At 46.7% G+C, this 22,032-nt stretch overlaps 1 protein-coding gene across 1 annotated transcript; it reads left to right on the top strand.

Moving 5' to 3' along the window:
* The first annotated feature begins 285 nt into the window (after positions 1-285).
* On the top strand, positions 286-21,793 carry LOC125439181 (androgen dependent TFPI regulating protein). The gene is made up of 6 exons (XM_048508134.1): positions 286-678; positions 5,076-5,210; positions 7,914-8,015; positions 14,211-14,326; positions 17,355-17,506; positions 21,250-21,793. The coding sequence occupies exons 1-6, from the start codon at positions 514-516 to the stop codon at positions 21,294-21,296; spliced, it is 717 nt and encodes a 238-aa protein (XP_048364091.1). The 5' UTR covers positions 286-513; the 3' UTR covers positions 21,297-21,793.
* Positions 21,794-22,032: the final 239 nt, after the last annotated feature.

Genomic DNA, 22,032 nt, shown 5'->3' on the forward strand with positions numbered 1-22,032 from the left:
TTTTTATGAAAAAAAAATGGCTCGTTTGACACAGCTTGTTTGTTTTTTAAAAAAATAAAATCCCTGCATTTATTGGAGCCAAAGCTGCATTGCCCTATCTTCTGCCACCCGGACAAATTGCAGCAATCAGCAATGGGGAAACCGGTTTGCATCTCTGCTGGGCGCCCAGCCAGCCGCGGAGAGCGCCGTTACGCAAACTCTTTTCCCCCTGTGGTCTACGCACTGTGCACATTGCACATTGCACACCCTCCCCTCCCCGGCTATAAAGCGCCCCAACTGCCGTAGCCGGGCGACTAATCTCCCATAATCTTGGGACAGGCGCTTCAGTGCAAAGAATAAGCCGCAGCTCGGGGGTGGCGCGCAAACAAGGGCAGGGAGAGGAAAGAAAGCAAAGTGCGCTTCCGCTCCATGTCGCTTCCTGCAGCTGCCTGAGCGGTCCGGACGTTGCCTGCTCTGCAGGATCGTTGTTTGCACAGGAGGGTCACGCGATTGCGGGGCGCCTCGAGCAGCGCCATGACGCCCTCCCGCCTCTTGCTCTGGCACGGCCTCGGCTTGGCCTGGTTCGCCTACATCGCCCGCTTGACCGCCAATATCGAGGCGCTGGGTGCCCAAGCGGCGGCAACGGCAGGCATCGACACCTACGGCGGGGTCTGGAAATTCCTCACCTTCCTCAACCTGGTAAGGCGCGCCAGGCTGCCGGAGGGATGCCAAGGGGAGCAGGTGGCAGCCGAGGAAGGCGCAGCGACGGGCCATGGTGCCAGGCGGGTGCAAGGATAATGCACTTTCAGTGCACTTTGCAGCTGGGTTTTATTGTGCGGAATAGCAAAATCCACTTGCAAACAGTTGTGAAAGTGGATTGAAAGTGCATTATTCTGCATGTGCAGAAGGGGCTCAGGAGAGAGGAAGCAGCTGTGGGAGCGGTTCCTCCAAAACATAGGTGTCATACTCATGGCCCTCCAGATGTTATGGACTACAGTTCCCATCATCCCCTGCCAGCACGATGCTGGCAGGGGATGATGGGAACTGTAGTCCATAACATCTGGAGGGCCATGAGTATGACACCTGTGCTCCAAAAGATACCCCGAAGGCTGAGAACTGCTGACCTTCAGGGTCTGGGCATAGCTTGACTCTTAGTCTGTGGGATCCTTTTGCCTGCTTTTAGTAACTGTTCATTGGAAAAACAAAGGATCTGTTGAAAAGAAAAATCAGGTGACCTAGATTGTGGCGCTGTTTTACACCAGTTGGTCTGGGTGGCATCCCCCCCCCCCCATCTCAGAAGCTAAGAGGATAGTAGGAGACCCAGCCTGTAGTGGTTAGGAGTAGGTGGACTCTGATAGGGAGAACCTGTTGGTTTGATTCTGCACTCAGAGTACTCTAATCTGGTGTACTGGACTTGTTTTCCCGCTCCTTCACATGAAGCCTGCTGAGTGACCTTGGGCTGGTCACAGTTCTTTGGAACTTTCTCAGCCCCACCTGCCTCACAAGATGTCTGTTGTGGGGAGAGGAAGGGAAAGGAGCTTGTAAGCCCCTTTGCGTCTCCTTACAGGAGAGAAAGGTGGGGTATAAATCCAAAACTCTTCCTTTTCCACTTGGATGGGAGACCACCAAGATATTCCAGGATCGCTGTGCAGAGAAAGGCAGCGGCAAACCACCTCTGTTAGTTAGTTGCCTTGAAAATCCTACAGGGTTGCCATAGTTTGACTGCGACTTGGCAGCAGTTTACATATACACATGGATGTATGCTCTGACCTGGCTGGCCCAGATCTCGGAAGCTAAGTAGCAGCAACCCTCGCTAGTATTTGGATGGGCCCAATTGCCAAGAAAGTCCCGTGCTGCTATTCAGAGGCAGGCAATTCCAAACCACCTCAGTTCATCTCTTTCCTTTGAAAGAGTGGCCGAAGGTTGGCCGAAGATTGGCTGTGGCTGCAACTTGATGACAAAAAGAACAACAATAATAATTTAATTTTGTTTAATACAATTGTTTAATCACAATTCAAGCCTCATGAATTGTAATGAAAGGCCAACAACCAGCTAAAGGAGCAGCAGTGGCGTAGTGGTTAAGAGCAGGTGCATTCTAATCTGGAGGAACCGGGTTTGATTCTCTGCTCTGCTGCCTGAGCTGTGGAGGGTTATCTGGGGAATTCAGATTAGCCTGTGCACTCCCACACACGCCAGCTGGGTGATCTTGGGCTAGTCACAGCTTTTCGGCGCTTTCTCAGCCCCACCCACCTCACAGGGTGTTTGTTGTGAGCGGGGAAGGGAAAGGAGATTGTAAACCCCTTTGAGTCTCCTACAGGAGAGAAAGGGGGATATAAATCCAAACTCCTCCTCCTCCTCCTCCTCCTCCTCCTCCTCCTCCTCCTCCTTCTTCTTCTTCTTCTTCTTCTTCTTCTTCTTCTTCTTCTTCTTCTTCTTCTTCTTCTTCTTCTTCTTCTTCTTCTTCTTCTTCTTCTTCAGAACCGGCAGCAGTGATATTAAACAAAATTAAATAACAATAATAATAATGGGTGTATGGTCCTACACATCTTAAGAAGTGACATCTGACTCACAAAAGCTCATGCTGAAATGATTGTGGCTAGGTACAACAAACTAGCCCGGCTACCCCGCCGGAAACTCTTTTGTTTTCCTTGTTGACCTTTCTATTCCAAGTCTATTGAGGTGGGAGATTATTATCATCATCATTGCCTTTTGGGGCTATAAACTTTGGTTCGCAGTGAACTGGACACAGAATCAGGAGGTTCCTGCTTAAGGTTAATCTGTAAACACTTTAAATAGATTGATTTTGTACACACAGTCCCATAAATACACATTCATTCAGGGGTCACCATTTGCACAGAGGCAAAACCCATTCTTCCATCAGAGCCTAATTCGCAATTCTTTTATACTGGAGAAAGTGAAAAGGTTCACACAGAAGCACCGCTTGCCAAAGGCTAATCTTGACCTCCGCTCGCAGCGAAACTCGAATCTCCGCTGAGAGTCAGACCACGGGAGCTCTCGGCCGTGTTCTGGTTTACAGCTTGTAGTCAGTGAAAGACGATCCAGCTTCTAGCAGCATCGGTTTCCTGCGGATTCTTTTTCTTAGTGTGATGCCTGAGTGTTCACCTTTTGATAGAGAAAGGTAATCTCCCCGTGTGTGTGTGTGTGAGGGAGAGAGACTAAGGACCCTTCCGCGCATGCAGAATGATGCACATTCAGTCCACTTTCACAATTGTTTGCAAGCGGATTTTTCTCTCCCACATAGTAAAACCCAGCTTCAAAGTGGATTGAAAGTGCATTATTCTGCATGTGCGAAAGGGGCCTCAATGCATTTTTGCTACAACAAGATGGGTCTTGACCAAAAAATAATATTTGGGTGGTGCTTTTTGTTTTGTTTGTGTTTTCTGGCTTGGGAGTTCACCTGTTCCACTACCACTCTCCCATGTATTTTCCTCAGTTATCAAAGGAGTGGTCCTCCTTTGAGACAGGGGGTTAGAACGGGATTTGCCATTGCCTGCCTCATGCTTAGCAACTCTCGACTTCCTTGGGGGTCTCCCATCCAAGACTGACGAGGGATAACCCTGTTTCGTTTGTGAGATCTGCTGAAATCAACTAGTCCGGGTCAGGAGATATATCTATAGGCTTGGTTAAATACCCAGAAAAGGTGGGGGTGAGGTGGGCCCACAAACAGGGGGTGATGTAACACGGGGTCACAGTTTAGGTGAACTGATTTTTCTTTTGATTGGATCTTGTTTTTTGACGGACAGTGACAAAATATGAGGAACGGGAGCTACATCTACTTAGGGCCTATTTAGGGTCAAGCCCCAATACAGCGTCATTGATCTTTGAATCCCTGTGATATTGGGGGGGGGGGGGGGAGGAATGGAGATATAACAGAGCTCAAACTTCTGTCCCCCCTCCATCTTCAAAGTAATCTTTCTCCCAGTGAGATTCTGAGCTTAGGAGAAACTCCGGCCCCTTCTGCACACGCAAAATAATGCGTTTTCAAACCACTTCCACAACTGTTTGCAAGTGGATTTTGCTATTCCGCACAGCTTCAAAGAGCACTGAAAGCGGTTTGAAAGTGCATTATTCTGCATGTGCGGAATGAGCCTCCCACTCATCCACAAACATCTTCTAAAAAGGAAAGAAAAATTTCATTACATGTTCAAATATATTAATTTTGCTGCGATCGATGCATCGTTTAACAAAAATAAAGCTGCTAAAAGCTGGATTTTGTATGTATGCGCTCATTCACTGTTTGCAGTTCTGTAATGGTGAATTTACAGCTATGTGCAATCCCTCTTGAATTGTTTTATCAAGGTCTGCCATTTGCAGAATGTCTAGATGCAACAAACCCCTTTTGCGTTTATGCTTTCCAATGGTCCTACAGGAAACTGAGTGCATTTCTACAATCATGGGTTAGGAGGAACCAACGAATCCCAATAGTCTCCTATCAAAATACTGGCTCGGGCCATCCTGGTTAGCATCTGAGAAGACCAAGTCTTGGCCTTTGTACCCTGGAGGAATTTCTTTCATCCTAAAATAGAGTGCATGCCAACGATAATGTATTTTACCGAATGTTATAAGAACATAAGAACATAAGAACAAGCCAGCTGGATCAGACCAGAGTCCATCTAGTCCAGCTCTCTGCTACTCGCAGTGGCCCACCAGGTGCCTTTGGGAGCTCACATGCAGGAGGTGAAAGCAATGGCCTTCTGCTGCTGCTGCTGCTCCCGAGCACCTGGTCTGCTAAGGCATTTGCAATCTCAGATCAAAAAGTTCAAGATTGGTAGCCATAGATCGACTTCTCCTCCATAAATCTGTATAATCTTTGCACACTTGGCCTAAACAACGCTGCCTGTCCTCCCCAACTCTTATTTAAGTTCGTTGAACAAGACAGTGCTAAAGTTTGCCACCCAAACTAATTTATTAAAACACTTTCAGTAAATAAGATAGATTTAGCCAGCAGTAGTTTTCCGTGTGCTGATTCATGGTTTGCCCGCAAAATGGCTCCCTTAAGTGCAAGAAGGGAGTTCGCTGAGGCATGTACAATTAAAACTGGATGAAGATCTGCTCATTAGTTGTAATTAATTTAGGTTTTGCAGGCTGTTTTGTGTGGCATCTCCTTCCTGGTTGATGTGTTTACACTAATGGAGAAACAGAGAATTGCCAAGTTTGTGGTCCCCTTCAGAGACTTGCTGTTTGGATCTCTGGCTTTTCCTGTATCCATGGTAAGTACATTTTCATCATGATGACACTGCTGACAGTATTTGTTGTAATAATTACAAAATGGCTGTTCTTGTTGTAATAATTACAAAATGGCCAGTGTTGATGGTCTAGGTAACAGAAGGAAATATTGGTGTAATTTAGGGCATCGGAGAAAAAATTGTTCCATGCTTTTGTGCTCACATATAAGCCTAGTTTCCATATGTACATTATACTCGTGTATAAGCCGACCTGTGTATAAGCCGAGGCACCTAATTTTACTGGCTGTTATATGGATTATATGCCTAATAAAGGTTTATATATATATACCTAATTTTACTGCCCAAAACTGGGAAAACTTATTGACTCCGGTATAAGCGGAGGGTGGGAAGCCGGGAGGCAGAGGGAGCTCCTAATTTGGGCAGTGACATCAGGGGGAGTCACTGCCCAAATAAGGAGCTCCCTCTGCCTGCAGGCTAGCTGGGCTTTGTCAAACCCAGCCAGGCAGAGGAGCTCCTTATTTGGGCAGTGACTCCCCTGATGTCACTGCCCAAATAAGAGAATATCCTCAGAAGTTAACAGCGAAGCCCAGCCAGCCAGGGTGCCTCGGGGTTCCCCCTTCACCCTGGAGGAGAGCAGCAACAAGCGGCTTCCCAGGGGCAGGGAGGTTGTCCCGGCCCCGCCCCCAGCCTCCTTGTGATTAATAGAAAATGGTGACTGGCGTATAAGCCGAGGGGGCTTTTCTCAGCCTTTAAACAGGGCTGAAAAACTCGGCTTATACATGAGTATATACGGTAAGCCTCTTTGGGTCACCCATTGGTTAGGAGCTCCTAGTTGCATTTCTAACATCGTATTTGGTGGCATGTGGTTTTAGTGTAGTCGTCCTATTTTTCATCAAGCAAAGCAATCAACTCCAGGTTACTAAACATGGTGATTTAAGACTTGCTAAATAACTTTAAACCAGACATGGGGAAAATGGTATTACTTCAGCAGCTCAGTCTATTTCATTATGAATTTACCGAACGGTGAAGTAGTTACGAATAGTGGTATTTAAGAGTTGTTAAATGGCTGTCAGACTTTGAAAAAACTGGTATCACCGGATCAAGTTCATCAATTTTGTGGAATACATTAAATTAAGAAATTTTAATTGGATTTTAAATAAATGTGCAATTAATTGTTACTGTTCTGAATTGTATTGTTATTGTCTTCCTCTGTGGTTCGTGAAAACTGATATTCTGAATAAGGCTTTTTATAGAGTTGGGGGAATTTTGGATGGATTTATGGAACCAAGGGGTGGTAGCCCAAAAAGGCTTGGGAACCGCTGAGCCAGAATTCCTATTTTCCCATGGACAAAAGGCTACTTACTATATGTTTCTTCAGCAGTGTCCCATTTCCCACTTTCTCTCTGCAATTTTGCTTTTCTGTTTTACTATCAAATCAGTCCCTGCAGTCTCTCTGCTGGGTGGAGAGTCCCCTCCTCTGCCTGGTCAGGTGTGGCCAGAGGTGCCATCCCTTCTTCCCTTTCCCAGGTGGTCTCCCGTCCGCCCACCTGCCCTCGCTCCCAGTGGGTGGGGTGCAGCAGGCGAGCTTGCAGAACCATGGGGCTATCCCCTGTGGTTCCCCAAGGGGTCACTGGTCAGCAGACAGGTGATGCCGCCAATGGGGGCTTGTGTGGCCTGTACCCCATTGGAGTCGCTGGCAAGAGCGGCTAGTGGTGTCCCTCCCTCTCTTACCCCTTTCCCTCTCTTCCCTAACTCTGTCTCACTTTCCACTTGACTCGGCTTAACCTTTCCTCCCTGCTCTACTTTTCTTTCTTCTTTACCCACCACAATGTCTCTGTCTTCTACTCAGTGGTGGGATCCAAAAATGTTAGTAACAGGTTCTCATGGTGGTGGGATTCAAACTGGCGTAGCGCCAAAGGGGCTGGGTCGGGCACGACGGGGGCGTGCCTGGGCATTCCGGGGGCGGGGCATTCCTGGGCGGGTCTGTGGCAAGGACGCAGCTGCTGCGCCGGTCCTTGGGCGGGAAACAAATGCACGCAGGCACAGGCTGCCACGTACGCCGGTGCACCTCCTGCTAGACTGCTTCAAGTTCTGCCACTACTGCTGAGAGGAGGGGCGTAACTAAGGCAAAAATCACGTGGCAAAATCACCAATTAGTAACCCCCTCTCAGCACACACAAATAATTAGTAACCTACTCTCAGGAACCTGTGAGAACCTGCTGGATCCCACCTCTGCTTCTACTTCACTTTTATCCCCTCCTTCACTTCCTGACTACTCACTTTCCTCCCTTCATCAGCTGATAGGCCCCTTAGGCCGTCTTTCTGGCCCTGTGGGGCCCTAATTAGCTGGCTGTCCCCTAGCCTGGAGTCCTCCATCAGGGGAGGGTGGGCTGGGCAGAGATGGGCCTGCCCTCTAAGCTGGCCAGTCTCTGTGCCGGTATCTCCTTTGCGGACCAGGCTAGGTTCCCCCAATCTGCCGGAGAGCCTGTGGGAGCTGCAATGGCCGCAGTGGTGTCTCCTGGCCTGGTGCTGTTTCCCTGCATTGCCCCAATTACTCCAATGAGTGAGGTGTGGGCTATGGCATGGTGGGCTCTTCGTGGAGTGACTGTGTGAGGGCCGAGGGGAAGTCTGGGACAGCCATGGATGCCGTCCCCAGACACTGCTATGTGCCACTGCTAATTAAGGCCATCTCATTTGGAATAATGTTTTCTAATTTTTTTGTTCCAGTTTGTGACTTCATCCTTTTGGATATTGTACCTTTATGACCGGAAGTTGGTTTATCCCGAGAGCCTTGATGCATACATCCCTGTGTGGATGAATCATGCTATGGTGAGTAGAATACTTTGCAGTAAATGTTCCGCACTTGCACGGTTTTTGCAAAATGAGAGCCCTAACCAGCCGACTAAGTACTTTTCAGTGCTGCTGATTCCAGTGAGAGGCAGGGAAGTGTGCATCCTTGCAGTTTAAATTAACAAGAAATTATCGAGAAAATGGCTTCACTTCGGCTGGATCGTGCCCAGTCTTTGCTTGCTGTACTTGTTGCCTCTTTATAGGGGTGTCCCTAACCCAGCTCCCTCCCGCCACAGGTATTTTTCAGGTTTGGCTTTAAAAGATCTCAAAACTGCTGAAAAAACCCAAACCTCCCATACCGGATTTTTCAACTTTTTCAAAATGTTTTGGGTCTTTTCAAGAAGAAGAAGAAGAGTTTGGATTTTTATCCCCCCTTTCTCTCCTGCAGGAGACTCAAAGGGGCTTACAATCTCCTTGCCCTTCCCCCCTCACAACAAACACCCTGTGAGGTAGGTGGGGCTGAGAGAGCTCCAAGAAGCTGTGACTAGCCCAAGGTCACCCAGCTGGCGTGTGTGGGAGTGTACAGGCTAATCTGAATTCCCCAGATAAGCCTCCACAGCTCAGGCGGCAGAGCTGGGAATCAAACCCGGTCCCTCCAGATTAGACACACGAGCTCTTAACCTCCTACGCCACTGCTGCTCTAAAGTTAAAATTAAATTAAAGCCAAATTTGAAAAATTCTTAGCCACTGAATGCAAGGATTGGCTGAACCAACCCCTGTGTTCAACTCTGACCCCCCCCCCCTTTTGTTAAATGGTGGGGTGAAGCGGGGATGGGCTTTTCGGCTCCCTTGACTTGCCACAATTGGGGAGTTTTTGGCAGAAAATACATTTGAAAAAAATCTGGATGCATAGCTCTGCCTGCGTAAGCATTTATAGAACTGTTTGCGGGGACTAGTCTGTGCGAATTGCCCAAAGAAGCCTTCACGCACCAAGGGAAATGTCAGTGAATCATCGCTTGCCAAGTTTAAACCAGTGGAAAGATGTGAAGTCATGAAATGGGGCGGTGGAGAGAAACTTTTTAGGTTACTGCAGTGCTGGCAAAAGAACGGCAACTTCTGTTGCTGTAAACAGAACACCGCACAATACAGAAGGGGCCGGGAATACAAATGAATCCGTAATCGCTTTTTGGAATTAGTGAAAGAATCCGAAGGTATGGAGAAGCAGATAATTGTTCCGTGCATGCTGCAGACCAGCTGATCAGCAAATGTGTACTGAGTGCAGGAGGATTGCTTACGTGTTTCGACGCTGCCCTGCTTTTAAATTTTCGTTTTGAATTGTCTTCCTTCCAAACGAAAAGGGGACCTGTCGAAGGCAAAGTCGCTTCAAGTCCTGCAGAAAACTGTGGGCGTGTGTTCAGTTAATGACGCATCCTCTTGGGGATAGGTGGGAGGACAAGTTCAGGGCCAGACTGAGTCATAAGAGCCGACATGAATGAAATAATCTTACCTCTCAGCCTAGATTCGCTCACCATTCTCTGAGCATCACAGCGTTGAACCACGGCTCCAGCACTGGGCTGGGCTGCAAAAATATCTCAAGTTCTGTGAGAACTTCCACCAAGAGAAACCGTGTGGAGACTCTGTACGAGCACTGTGCTTCCCATCATGTTTTTGTGTTGCCCCCTGTGAAGCTCAGGGGTCCATTCTGCACAACCCCAAATGAAATGTTTTGAGACAGGAAATAAAATGATATTTAGGTGGAATCTCTTTTCCTTCACCTTGAACCCATTACTCCTGGTCCTAGTCTCTGGAGCAGCAGAAAACAAGCTTGCTCCCTCACCAACATGACATCCCTTCCAATGTCTAAACATACATAAGTCTAGATGAATACCAACCAATGTCTATGTATTATGACCGCATATAGCCAGCAGTGATTTTGCTGGCTTCTGTCAGTGTCCGATGACGTTTGGGTGGGTTAACTTAGCTGAAGGAATGTCCTGTAGTTACAGAAGGACCATGTGTATATTTTAGTATTTAGTATTTTAGTACCAGTGTCTATAATTGTGAGCAATAATGGGCAAATTTTGTATGCTGATTTTGTATGTTTATTTTATGCCAATAAAGGCTTGTGACAATGTCTAAACATGGCTATCATGTCACCTCTCAACCTTCTCTTCACCAAACATACCCAGCTCCCTAAGTCTCTCCTGGTAGGATATGGATTCCAGACCTTTTACCTTTTTGGTTGCTCTCCTCTGGACCCGTTCCAGCTTGTCAATATCCTTGACTTTCCTGATTCTTATCAGAGGCCAATTTGCTGGTGGTTCCTGGCCCCTCTATGACGCAGCTGGCTTCCACTCGGGCCAGGGCTTTTACAGCCCTGGCCCCTGCCTGGTGGAATGCTCTTCCGCCAGCTATCCGGGCCCTGTGGGATCTCAATGAGTTCTGCAGGGCCTGTAAGACTGAGCTATTCCGCCAGGCTTTTGGGGAGGCCAGCCACTGATGTCCCCCCCTTTTTTCGACAACTGGGGCCCTGCTGTTCCCTCTTAGAGGAGTTTTAGTTGTTGGGCACTATCCCCTGCTTTTTGAAATGTTATATTAGGATTGAATGCTGTTTTAATGTACACCAGTACTGAATGTATGGTGTTTGTTTATTATTTATTTGATGTTGTTTGTTTGTTTGTTGTGAACTGCCCTGAGCCCTTTGGGGGAGGGAGGTATATAAGTTGAATAATTAATAAATAAATAAATAAATAAATAAATAAATAAAATAAATAAGGACCCAGACTCTACCAGCGCTGTTGCTACATTTCTTTCACTGGTACTAAAAATGAAGGCTTGTCAAAAATTGGAACAAAATGGCTGAGCTGTACGACTGTCTTATAATTTATTGGTTTTACTGTTCAACAATTTTAAATTTATTTTTGTCTGCCAATAAAGGTATCTGAATTCAAATAAAAGGGGGGAATGTATTGTGTCAGAATTTGATTTTAAGGCTTTGTCTTGTGAGTACCTGTGCTTGCAGTTCTGAGTGGGTGTGTAACTTTGACACGTTGGTGGTCTCTAAAAAGGAGAAGCAAAATTGGAAGATACTCCACCAAAAATACTAAAACCAGCATTTGATCAAGTGACTCTCTGGTCCCAGGAAGAACACGCCGGACCATTAAAAGTAAAGAAGGAAACAGTGGTAATCTTTAAGAACATAAGAACAAGCCAGCTGGATCAGACCAGAGTCCATCTAGTCCAGCTCTCTGCTACTCGCAATGGCCCACGAGGTGCCTTTGGGAGCTCACATGCAGGATGTGAAAGCAATGGCCTTCTGCGGCTGTTTCTCCCGAGTACCTGGTATATACAGTGTGAGAGATCCTTTTTAGATGGCACACAGGATGAAAAGTCCGTAGATGCCCAATGAGATAGGATGAGCCAATGTTCTACCTCAGAGAAGAGTCTTTCAAGAGGGAACTTAAGTGCTAATCTGAGATTCCTTGAGAAGACAGCACAATAACAGGGCACTTCTGAAAATTAGCTTCACTACTTCTACAGGTTTTCCCCAGCAATATATAGCTTAGGGGTGGCCAACCTATGGTGCTCCAGATGTTCATGGACTACAATTCCCATTAGCCCCTGCCAGCATGGGATATCTGCCATGTCCATGGACTACAATTCCCATCAGCCCCTGCCAGCATGGGAGTACCATAGGTTGGCCACCCCTAATATAGCTGCTACAACTTGCTGGTTCGGTCTTTGGATGTACTCTTAATTCACACAGAGTGACAGCGAGGCTTGCGAACGACAGCCTTGCAACACTCAGGAAATCACGCAAAAAGAGATATCGCTTCAGACAAGCCAATACCAAAAGTGTTACCTTTGAAAAAAAAATCTACTCCCTCAGAAAAAAAGTAGACTTTATTTAAAAAACGCATTAAACCGTCAGTGCAGTATTTGACTACGTGCAGGTTGAAATTTCGCTTGGTATCCTGCCATCCCAATTAAGGTGGTAGACTCATAAGCTCTCTTCAGAAAGCAAAGCTTTTAATTGAACAGCATTGATAAATAAATCAAAACAAAAGACCCAATCTTGCCGAACTCAAAAATGAAAGAAGGCTGTCTTGTGAAGTCAGAGTGAAATTCCTCATTCATTCGGGTGGCTGAAAGGCAGTTTACTACATAGTGTGTTTGTTCAGAGCAAAAGTAAGAATTAACTGCTTTCCTCCCCCTCCTGTGATAATTGTTTTACTTATTGCCAATGACACTGAAAATAAAACTTAATGGAAAATAGAAGAATGAGTCACTGCTACCAGCCCCGATCAGAGATTGGTGCCAATCCAGGCCTGATTATTAAGATTTGTTTTTTAAAAACACTATTTTTTTGTATTTGCTGAAAGAACATTTTAGTTGAATGAATGCTAAATTAAACAATACGTCGTAGTTAGAAATGGCTTAATTGCCCTCTAATGGCTCCCGGTGTGTGGTACGACTACAGCCGTATTAGAAATAGCTAAGAGTGGGGACTGTTTTTCTGAGAAGAAAACAAAATGCATTTAAAGGGATTTTAACTAGTTTTAAATTGTGGTATATGTTCCATTACTAATGGCACAGCCACAGTCCACTTTCCATTGTCTGGCGAAAAGGAATTCATTTGGAGAGCTAATTGAAACCCACTGGCAAGTGGGAAATTGCAGCGAGCGGTCGACCGTGCAATTCTTGGGTATTTCGCTTTATCAACATGAATCACCGTGAACTCATTTACTCTTGTGCAGATCATTGTTCTTGCGCTCTATATTGCCGTGAATGGGGAAAATAGAAGCAGAGCCAGGCTTGAACGAGATGTCTGAAATCATCTACCTTGATCCCTCTGTGACCAACGGCCAATAAATCTTTAATTCACGTAACAGCTAATGTATGCAAGCATATCAGAAACAGTGCAGTTAGCAGATCAAAGGGAATCTAAAACTGTGTTATTTAAAGGTATATCATCTCTCTCTAAATGGGTAGCAATTTATGGATTCTCCCCGCTGTAGCTTTCAGGCGTAGTACTTCCTCCTATCCTCTAGGGGGGTATAATACATATGGAAAAAAATCAGTGTGATCTATTGTAGCAAGATTCCCCCTGCTGTAGCTTTCAGGGGTAGTACTTCCTCCTATCCTCTAGGGGGTATAATACATATGGGGGAAAAATCAGTGTGATCTATTGTAGCAAGATGGAAGCGTTGCTTGCCGCCGTCCTCTGCTTTTGGTTCAATAGTAGCAATTTAGCTGTCATTCGTGATGCTACCATGAGAGTGCGAGGGGGAAAGCCCACCCACACTCACAGGTGCCAAAGAAAGAAGACATTCTCCTATCCTGACTCTTCAAGGCAAGCCAGGTGCAAAAGACCACCATATGGAGGGACCCTTTAGGGTTCTTGGGTTCCCCCCAGCCTCGGCCAGGGGATGGGGCTTAGGGTTGTCAGATCCAGGTTGGGAAGCTTTTGGAGATTCCTCCAAATCTCCAAATGCTTTGGAGCCCCTTCCAAAGCATCCCTTTTCTCTAGGGCAGGGGTCTGCAACCTGTGGCTCTCCAGATGTTCATGGACTACAATTCCCATCAGCCCCTGTCAGCATGGCCAATTGGCTGTTCTGGCAGGGGATGATTGGAATTGTAGTCCATGAACATCTGAAGAGCCACAGATTGCAGACTCCTGCTCTAGGGAAACTGATCTCTGTAGTCTTGAGATGGAGCTGTAATTCTAGGGGATCTCCATGTCTCCCCTGGAGGCTGGCATCCCTACCTTTTTACTTTTTGCTGCTATGTGTGTGTCTTGGATTCATAAGGCTTTTCTTTGTCCAGGGATGCAAAATGCATTGTTCGGGTCCCTAAACTACATACCCCTGTTTTGCTAGTATTACGTAGAAAAAAAAATCTCAAAGTGAATGGATGTCGTTTAAAAGGCCAAAAAGAAAATGTGTGGTATACCATTTAACATCTTTATTTATTTATTTTTTGCAGTGGGGGAGGGGGGGCAATTTCTCTACTAAGAGAACGCAAATTACAAGCTCCAAATGGACTATCTTGCCCTAGAAATGGAAACTCACCATCTTCACCTGTAGTTCCCAAAGCCAATCTTTGATCGGTTTCTGGGCTTCATCTGGTTGTTGCGCTGGTTCGGAAACGCTAAGTGGCAGTTTTTGTAAGTAATTTCGTAGGAACCACAAGCATTGAATTCACTATGACTACACGTTGTATTTTTCTTTCCAGCACACTTCGATATTTCCGTTCGCTTTGATAGAACTGTTTTCTGTTCCTCGCCGTTATCCATCAGAGAGGAAAAGACTCCTTTGGTTAATAATTGGCTGTTTGGGCTATATCGCTTGGTAAGCATTCTCTTTAAATAAAACAAATCTTTATCACATGCCCTGGCATCTCTTTTCAACAGGCAAGAAGCCAAAAGGAAATTCCTTCTCCCACTAAGTTATTACGTACAGCCAGGCAAGTCCTCAACTGGAAAAGGCTCCCTTCTCAAACAAAAGAAATCCCAACTGTTTAAACCGTAATACATTCCTGATCTGACTCTTGAGAGCGGCTTTGGCCCTCTTGAACGACTGCTTTATACGGCCGTATGCGAGTGGTTCTTGAGCTTAATCAAATCTTGAACTTAATGGGATTAGGTGTGCTGCTTATCAAAATCCCTTCCCCATGTACCAGTTCTCCTTTGTTACTTGAGTGCTGGGAGTTGTTCTGTCTACAAGTTGTGCTGTTACAACCTTGAGGCTGACCTCTGAGATTCCCTCAGAATTCCTGTTTAAAAGAGGCCCCATTTCAAAAGGAGCATATGTCCCATTTATCACAGAAATCCCATGTTTTCTGATGAATCACAGGCCCCTTCCACACATGCAGAATAATGCACCTTCAATGCACTTTGCAGCTGGATTTTACTGTGCGGAATAGCAAAATCCACTTGCAGACAATTGTGAAAGTGGATTGAAAGTGCATTATTCTTCATGTGTGGAAGGGGGCATTGTCTGTTTTGGCTTTCTTTTGCTTTTTGGTGGTGCCTTGCTAAAATTTGGCCCGTATGAGCAGCTCATGACATCATTTGTCAGCATTCAGTATCCCTCCCAGTGTCTCTGGAATTAAATTTTGAGAGGGGAAAGTATCTCACATCTCATGCGCATCATGTAAGACCTAGGCACCATATCACAACGCCCAATTTCAGAAACTGCAGCAGCTGAGAAATTTTTAGTTGTTGAAAACTTATTTATCCAGGCGGATCTTGAGACAGCACAATATATTGGTTAGAATGCTGGATTAGAATCTGGGAGAACCTGGTTTGAATCCACACACTGGCCCCTTCCGCACATGCAGAATAATGCACTTTCAATCCACTTTCACAATTGTTTGCAAGTGGATTTTGCTATTCCAGACAGTAAAATGCAGCTGCAAAGTGCATTGAAAGTGGATTGAAAAGGCAATATTCTGCATGTGCGGAAGGGGCCTCTGTTGTGAAATCTTAGTGGGTGACCTGGAGCCAAGTTCTGTCTTTCAGCCTAGCGCAGTGGTGGCAAACCTATGGCACTTTAGATGTTCATGGACTACAATTCCCATCACCCCCTGCCAGCATGGCCAACTAATGTATCTTATCATGGCACTCCAGATGTTCATGGACTACAATTCCCATCAGCTCCTGCCAGCATGGCCAATTTGCTAGCGCATCTTACAAGATGGTTCTGAGGATAAAATGGAGGAAGGGGAAATGATGATGTAAGTCGCTTTGGTTTCCCTTTAGGAAGAAGAACTGGACGTAAGATAAATGTCACCTCCCTCCAAAAAAACTTTATGGGCATTTAAAGCAGCAAAAAAAAAAAAATGGAATGTTTTACCTCGCCATTCTAGAATCAGAATTCCAGTGCTGGGCTTATCTGCTTTCTGAAGGTTGCTGGGCTTGCATACCCTCTCTGCCTCATTCTTGTGCCCTTGACTGGGAATTGTGGCCTGCACTCATACATGCATTTGTTTGTAAGCTGGCCTTTCGTCCAAACCGCGGAATACCCAATTGGATGGGACTTCCGCGCTTGGCTATGTAGATAAGCCACATGCCTGGGCTGCAAACATGTATTAAGTCAAGCTCTTTAATTAGTGCATTGATTAATTGTAAACACCAGCTTGAGTGTTTAGATTCTTGATGTTTCAGTTTTGCCGTGAGATGACCTTTCCCTCTCCCGATTCCAATGTACACACGGGCGACCCATCCATCACTTGTCCGGTTCCTTCACATCATCCTGTAAGGAGCTCACCTGCCTGTGACTGGATACAGTTTTGATTCCACCATTTTTGCACAGAATGTTCAGGCAGAGAAAAGGATATATTTCCTTTATCTGGAAATGCCTTATCACAGGTGTCAAACTCGCAGCCCTCCAGATGTTATGGACGACAGTTCCCATCATCCCCTGCCAGCATCATTGATGGGATTTGGCAAGTGCCAGTAACACAATCCAGTAATGAAGGAGTTAATTGTTGCATGCTAATTAGTTAGTGAGGTCAGAAGTCAGTGACCAGGTAATTGATACCTATTGGTTGGGTGGGCTACATGCAGGTCTGCACGTAGGCTTTAGATATATCTTCTTTGTTTTGCACTCTGCACGTGGTCAGTTCACTCTATCCATAGCTTAGTAGCCATGTAATAGTCTAAGCAGCAAGCTGGCTGTTGGTGCTAGCTAGTAAGAAAGATGTTTATTGTTTTTCTTCCAAGTTTCCCTTCCCTGTAGTAAGTAAACTTTATTTCAGTAAAGCAACTGGTCTCGGCCTCATTATTGCATTAACTCTGCTAATTAAGTATTTGTCCAATCATGCTGGCAGGGAATGATGGGAACTGTAGTCCATAACATCTGGAGGGCTGCGAGTTTGACACCTGTTAACTAAAATACTCCTGTGTGTATCCCACTTTCCTCGAGTGAAAGCACTTAGCTGGTTCCCTCGGGAGGAGGAAACACTGGAGACTTTAGGTGGTTTTCTAGCATTTGTGTTATTTACTGATACAGAAGTCAAGCTGAAGCGGCCCCCCAACAAGGCAGCAAGCCCACCATCCCACATCAGAGCCCAGAGGGAGCCCCTGTACCTCTGACACGCTTCATCCAGCTGCCCACTCTATTGTCACTGTCCTCTTTCTGTCTATTCGAGAATCTCAACTGCACTTTCCTTTAATGCAGACACTCCTCTTCGAAAAAAGGGGTATGTCCCTTCAAGTCCATGTGTGGCATTAGGTCAGACAGCCCATTTTGTGACACTAAATGCCCACCAAATGCCTGATCATTGACACACATTACCCTTCCTTTTGTAATGTAGGGTAGACTGGTCCAGTTATCAAAATGCCAGCTTATAACAATGAATTCTCTCCTTGCCTAGGAGCGTGCACATTTACTCAGTCACGGGGAAGTGGGCCTATCCCATCTTGGATGTCCTGAGTCCACTCAGCAAAATAGCCTTTTTCCTTGGGAGCTGTGGAGTTGTTGCATTTTACTCTCAGACAGGAGCGTTTCTCTGGCGCATGATTTGGGGTAAGTCTGTGCTTGCTTGTAAGTCATCAAAAGTTTCTCGTCCACAACAGCTTTACTTGCTTTGGGTGTATCAGGAGATCTCACCCCCAAGGGGGAAAAAGGGTACTATCTTAACATCTCTATGTGATCACCTGGAGGTGATTTATCTAGCAAGCCTTTATTGGCACACAACAGTACAACAATAATAAAAAACGGATTAAAAAGCATATACAATACAGGAAATAAATGTTAGGTCGAAGGAAATCTATAGGCGTTTAGTAATTTCCAGGAGAAAGTCTGCCACTACCATACAGAGAGAAGGATCAGGATTGTCCAACAAGTAGTGTAATCTAACTAAATCGGGGAGATCGGGTAAATGTAAAGGAGTGAGATTCACATACTTGGATCTGATTTCCTTGGATCTGAGACAGTGTAGTAATTGGTGGGCCAGAGATTCAACTGAGCCATCGTTACATGGGCACAATCTTTTAGCCTTTTCTTGCTTATTGAATCTGCCATGTAACAAGGCAGAAGGCATAACATTAAACCTGGCGAGCATTATGGCTCTCCTTTGAGCAGGGTTTATTAAGCAATACAGGTTGTGTGCCAAGTGGCCCCGTTCAAATGGGAGAGAAAAATACAGGGGGGAGCACATTTTCTTGGCTGCGGTGGTTAGGGTAGAGAACTCTCTATCCATGGAGGTGATTTATGCTCGTGACAGGAGACCATGCAAGTGGTAGTCCAGTCTAAGTTTATTATTATTTATTATTATTATTATTATTTATTAGGTTTATAAACCGCCCTCCCCCGAAGGGCTCAGGGCGGTGAACAGTATAAAGAGCACCATCAATTAAAATACAATGTAATATAAATAAGGATGGCTCCGGTAAAAATAAACCTTACTCTGTTAAAATGCAGCATTAATACTCTAAAGCCGGATGGCGCCTAATATCATTCCACAGAAGTCACAGAGTGGGTTTTATGAGTCTTCATAAAAAGAAACAAGAAGGAGGGAGGGAGGGAGGGCCTATCAAGCTAGATCTCCCCAAAGGCCCGGTGGAACAGCTCAGTCTTGCAGGCCCTGCGGAACTCAACAAGGTCCACGCAGAATGGACAACTGGAAATTGTTCCACCAGGCTGGGGCCAGAGCTATAAAGGCTCTGGCCGAGGTGGAGACCAACCATTATCATGGAAAGGAGCCAGGGATCCTCAGTAGATTGGCCTCTGCGAGCGCAGAGACGGTTAGGGACATATGGGGTCAGGCGGTCCCGTGGGTACCGAGGCCCCAGGCATCAGGCCTAAAGGTTAACACCAGCACCTTGAAAATGATTCGGTATTCATTTGGCAAGCAGTGCAGCGTGGCATGGGTGTAATATGCTCTCCCATGGCACCTCCACAAGCATGCGTGCAGCTGCATTCTGGACCATCTTTAATCTCGAGATCAGGCATGAGGCCTGCGTGGAAGCGAGTTGCAATAGTCCAACCTGGAGGTGACGTTGCATGGACCACAGTGGCCAAGTCAGCGGGGAGGAAGGGAGCCAGCCGTCGGGCCTGCTCGAAGATAATGGTAAAGCAGCGACCCGGGTTATATGGGCCACCTGGGTCTCCATTGAAAGAGGCGAATCCAGGTGGACCCCAGGTCGCGGACAGGGGCTGGTGCCAATAAAGCCCCTCCCACACGGCGACTGGAAATTCCCAACCTCCCCGTCTCAGCCAGGCGATCTCCGTCTTCGATGGATTCAGTTTCCAGCCTGCTCTGTTTCCAACCAACCAGCCCGCGGCCTCCAAACAATGCTGGAGGCAGAAGCGTGACAGCCCCCCTCCATCAACAGAATGAGCTGAGTGTCATCAGCGTATTGGTGACACGTCAGCCCAAAGCTCCGCACCAACTGAGCAAGGGGTCGCATATAGATGTTAAATAATAGCGGGGACAGCAGCGCTCCCTGAGGCACCCCACAATGGAGTGAGCCCTTGCTCAGTTGGTGCGGAGCTTTGGGCTGACGTGTGGAGTGAGCACCTCCGGGACGCTTGGTCCCCGCACCACACTTGCTGCGTCCGGTCCCGGAGAAACGAGGCAATCCATTCAAGGACAGTGCCTCGCACCCCGGAAACGGCCAGGCGGTGGGCCAAAAGGTCATGATCGACCACATCAAACGCTGCGGTTAGATCTAGCAAAACCAGCAGCGCCGATCCGCCCTGGTCTAGTTGTAAGCGGAGCAAATCTGTGACGGCGACGAGAACAGTCTTCTTTTGTTTTCTTTTCCTGTGTTGGGTAAACTGAAATACGCTCGTGTGTGTCCCACTCTCTCCGAGTGATAGCACTTAGTTAGACTGGTGAACTGGATTTGTTTCCCCGCTTCCACGCATGAAGCCTGCTGGGTGACCTTGGGCTAGTCACAGTTCTCTCAGAACTCTCTCAGCCCCACCTACCTCACAAGGTGTCTGTTGAGGGGAGAGGAAGGGAAGGAGTTTTTAAGCCAGTCTGAGACTCCTTACGGGAGAGAAAGACAGGGTATCTAAACTCTTCTTCTAATTAGTGCATTTAGAACATGATAAAGTTCGGGTTATTTCTGGGTAAGGAAGATAACCATGTTAATATTTTTATGCTCAGTGCTTAAAACCTGAATAAAAGATAGAAACAGAAATTAACTGTATAGCAAGATTAGTAAATAACCAATAGATGGACATGCAGGGGCAGTCTTGGATCCAACTCGAAGTTGCAGTGTGAAGCTTAGAGCCAGATCCAAGCCTGGCCCAGACGGACTCAGACGGAAGCTGGCTGCTCTCATCGGTCTAGCTTTACACTGCTGGCTCTGCCCCCCTCCCAAGCTCCATATTGGGTTGGAGGTGCAACTTGGGGGGGAGCCAACAGTATACAGCTAGAACAGTGGTTCTTAACCTGTGGGTCGGGACCCCCCTGGGGGTCGAACGACCCTTTCACAGGGGTCGCCTAAGACTCTCTGCATCAGTGTTCTCCATCTGTAAAATGGATAAATGTTAGGGTTGGGGGTCACCACAACATGAGGAACTGTATGAAAGGGTCGTGGGATTAGGAAGGTTGAGAACCACTGAGCTAGAAGATGAGAGCAGCCTTCAGTCTGAGTCCAGCTGGGACTAGGCTGGGCTCTAGCTCTAAGCCCATGGTGGCGAACCTTTGGCACTCCAGATGCTATGGACTACAATTCCCATCAGCCCCTGCCAGCATGGCCAATTGGCAGGGGCTGATGGGAATTGTAATCCATAACATCTGGAGTGCCAAAGGTTTGCCACCACTGCATATCTTAGAATTGGATCCAAGCCTGGCCCTAGATCAGGGGTAGGGAACCTGCGGCTCTCCAGATGTTCAGGAACTACAATTCCCATCAGCCTCTGTCAGCATGGCCAATTGGCCATGCTGGTAGGGGCTGATGGGAATTGTAGTTCCTGAACATCTGGAGAGCCGCAGGTTCCCTACCCCTGCCCTAGATGGACTGGTCTCAATTTCTACTTGGAGATTGTGGGTGGGGCGACTCAGACTCACTGGCCTTCAGCTGCACTCTGTCCCGGCAGAGGTGAGGTGCAGCTGTGGGGGGAGGGGGTGCAGCACCCAGGCTAGACCCTGACGCCATTTTAACTAGACACGTCCCTGCGTTTCCTGTTTTAGCCGAGGCTTCCAGTTGCTGATACTTAAGTTAATATGCCTGGCGGTCACAAAGCAAAATCGCTTTCCATTTTAACCTTCTTTGTCCACTCAATGGGATTTTGCATTCTCTGCATCTGTACAGGTGACTCAGTAGTAATATTTGACGCGTCTAAGAGGAAAAGCAAATGAAACTTCCACGGATGCCGGAGCAAGCCTGCTGATATCCTGAAGCCAGAGAAGGAGAGCAAGGAGACGTCTGTGCGTGAAACTGTTCTGTATCCCTGTTCATTATTAAGTTTCTTCAAACCAGTCCAGATAAATACGCCACCAGATGCTGAAAAACACCTGGATTCGTGAACTGCTTATGGTCATGTGGTTGGTGAGACAGCTGGGCAGAATTCTGGAGGGGCTCCCCTGCCTGCAAGGGAAGAAGACTCACTCAAGTGCCTCTGGTGCCTGTTTGGGCCAATTTAAGTGGTCATTCCCCTGGTCCAGGATAGCCCTTCAGGCATGGACAATACTAGGGGTCCCCTCTCTTTTTGAGCCTGTGGGCAAAGCTGGAAATTTGACATAATTTGGTACGTTCAGCAACTGAACATAAGAACATAAGAACTAGCCTGCTGGGTCAGACCAGAGTCCATCTAGTCCAGCACTCTGCTACTCGCAGTGGCCCACCAGGTGCCTTTGGGAGCTCACGTGCAGGAGGTGAAAGCAATGGCCTTCTGCTGCTGCTGCTCCCGAGCACCTGGTCTGCTAAGGCATTTGCAACCTCAGATCAAGGAGGATCAAGATTGGTAGCCATAGATCAACTTCTCAACTTCTCCATAAGAGAGAAATTTTTCTCTCTTTCTCACAATACTAGAACCAGGGGGCATCCATTGAAAATGCTGGGGGGAAGAATTAGGACTAATAAAAGGAAACACTT

This window comes from Sphaerodactylus townsendi, linkage group LG09 (genome assembly GCF_021028975.2).
Source record: "Sphaerodactylus townsendi isolate TG3544 linkage group LG09, MPM_Stown_v2.3, whole genome shotgun sequence".
Lineage (NCBI taxonomy): Eukaryota > Metazoa > Chordata > Lepidosauria > Squamata > Sphaerodactylidae > Sphaerodactylus > Sphaerodactylus townsendi.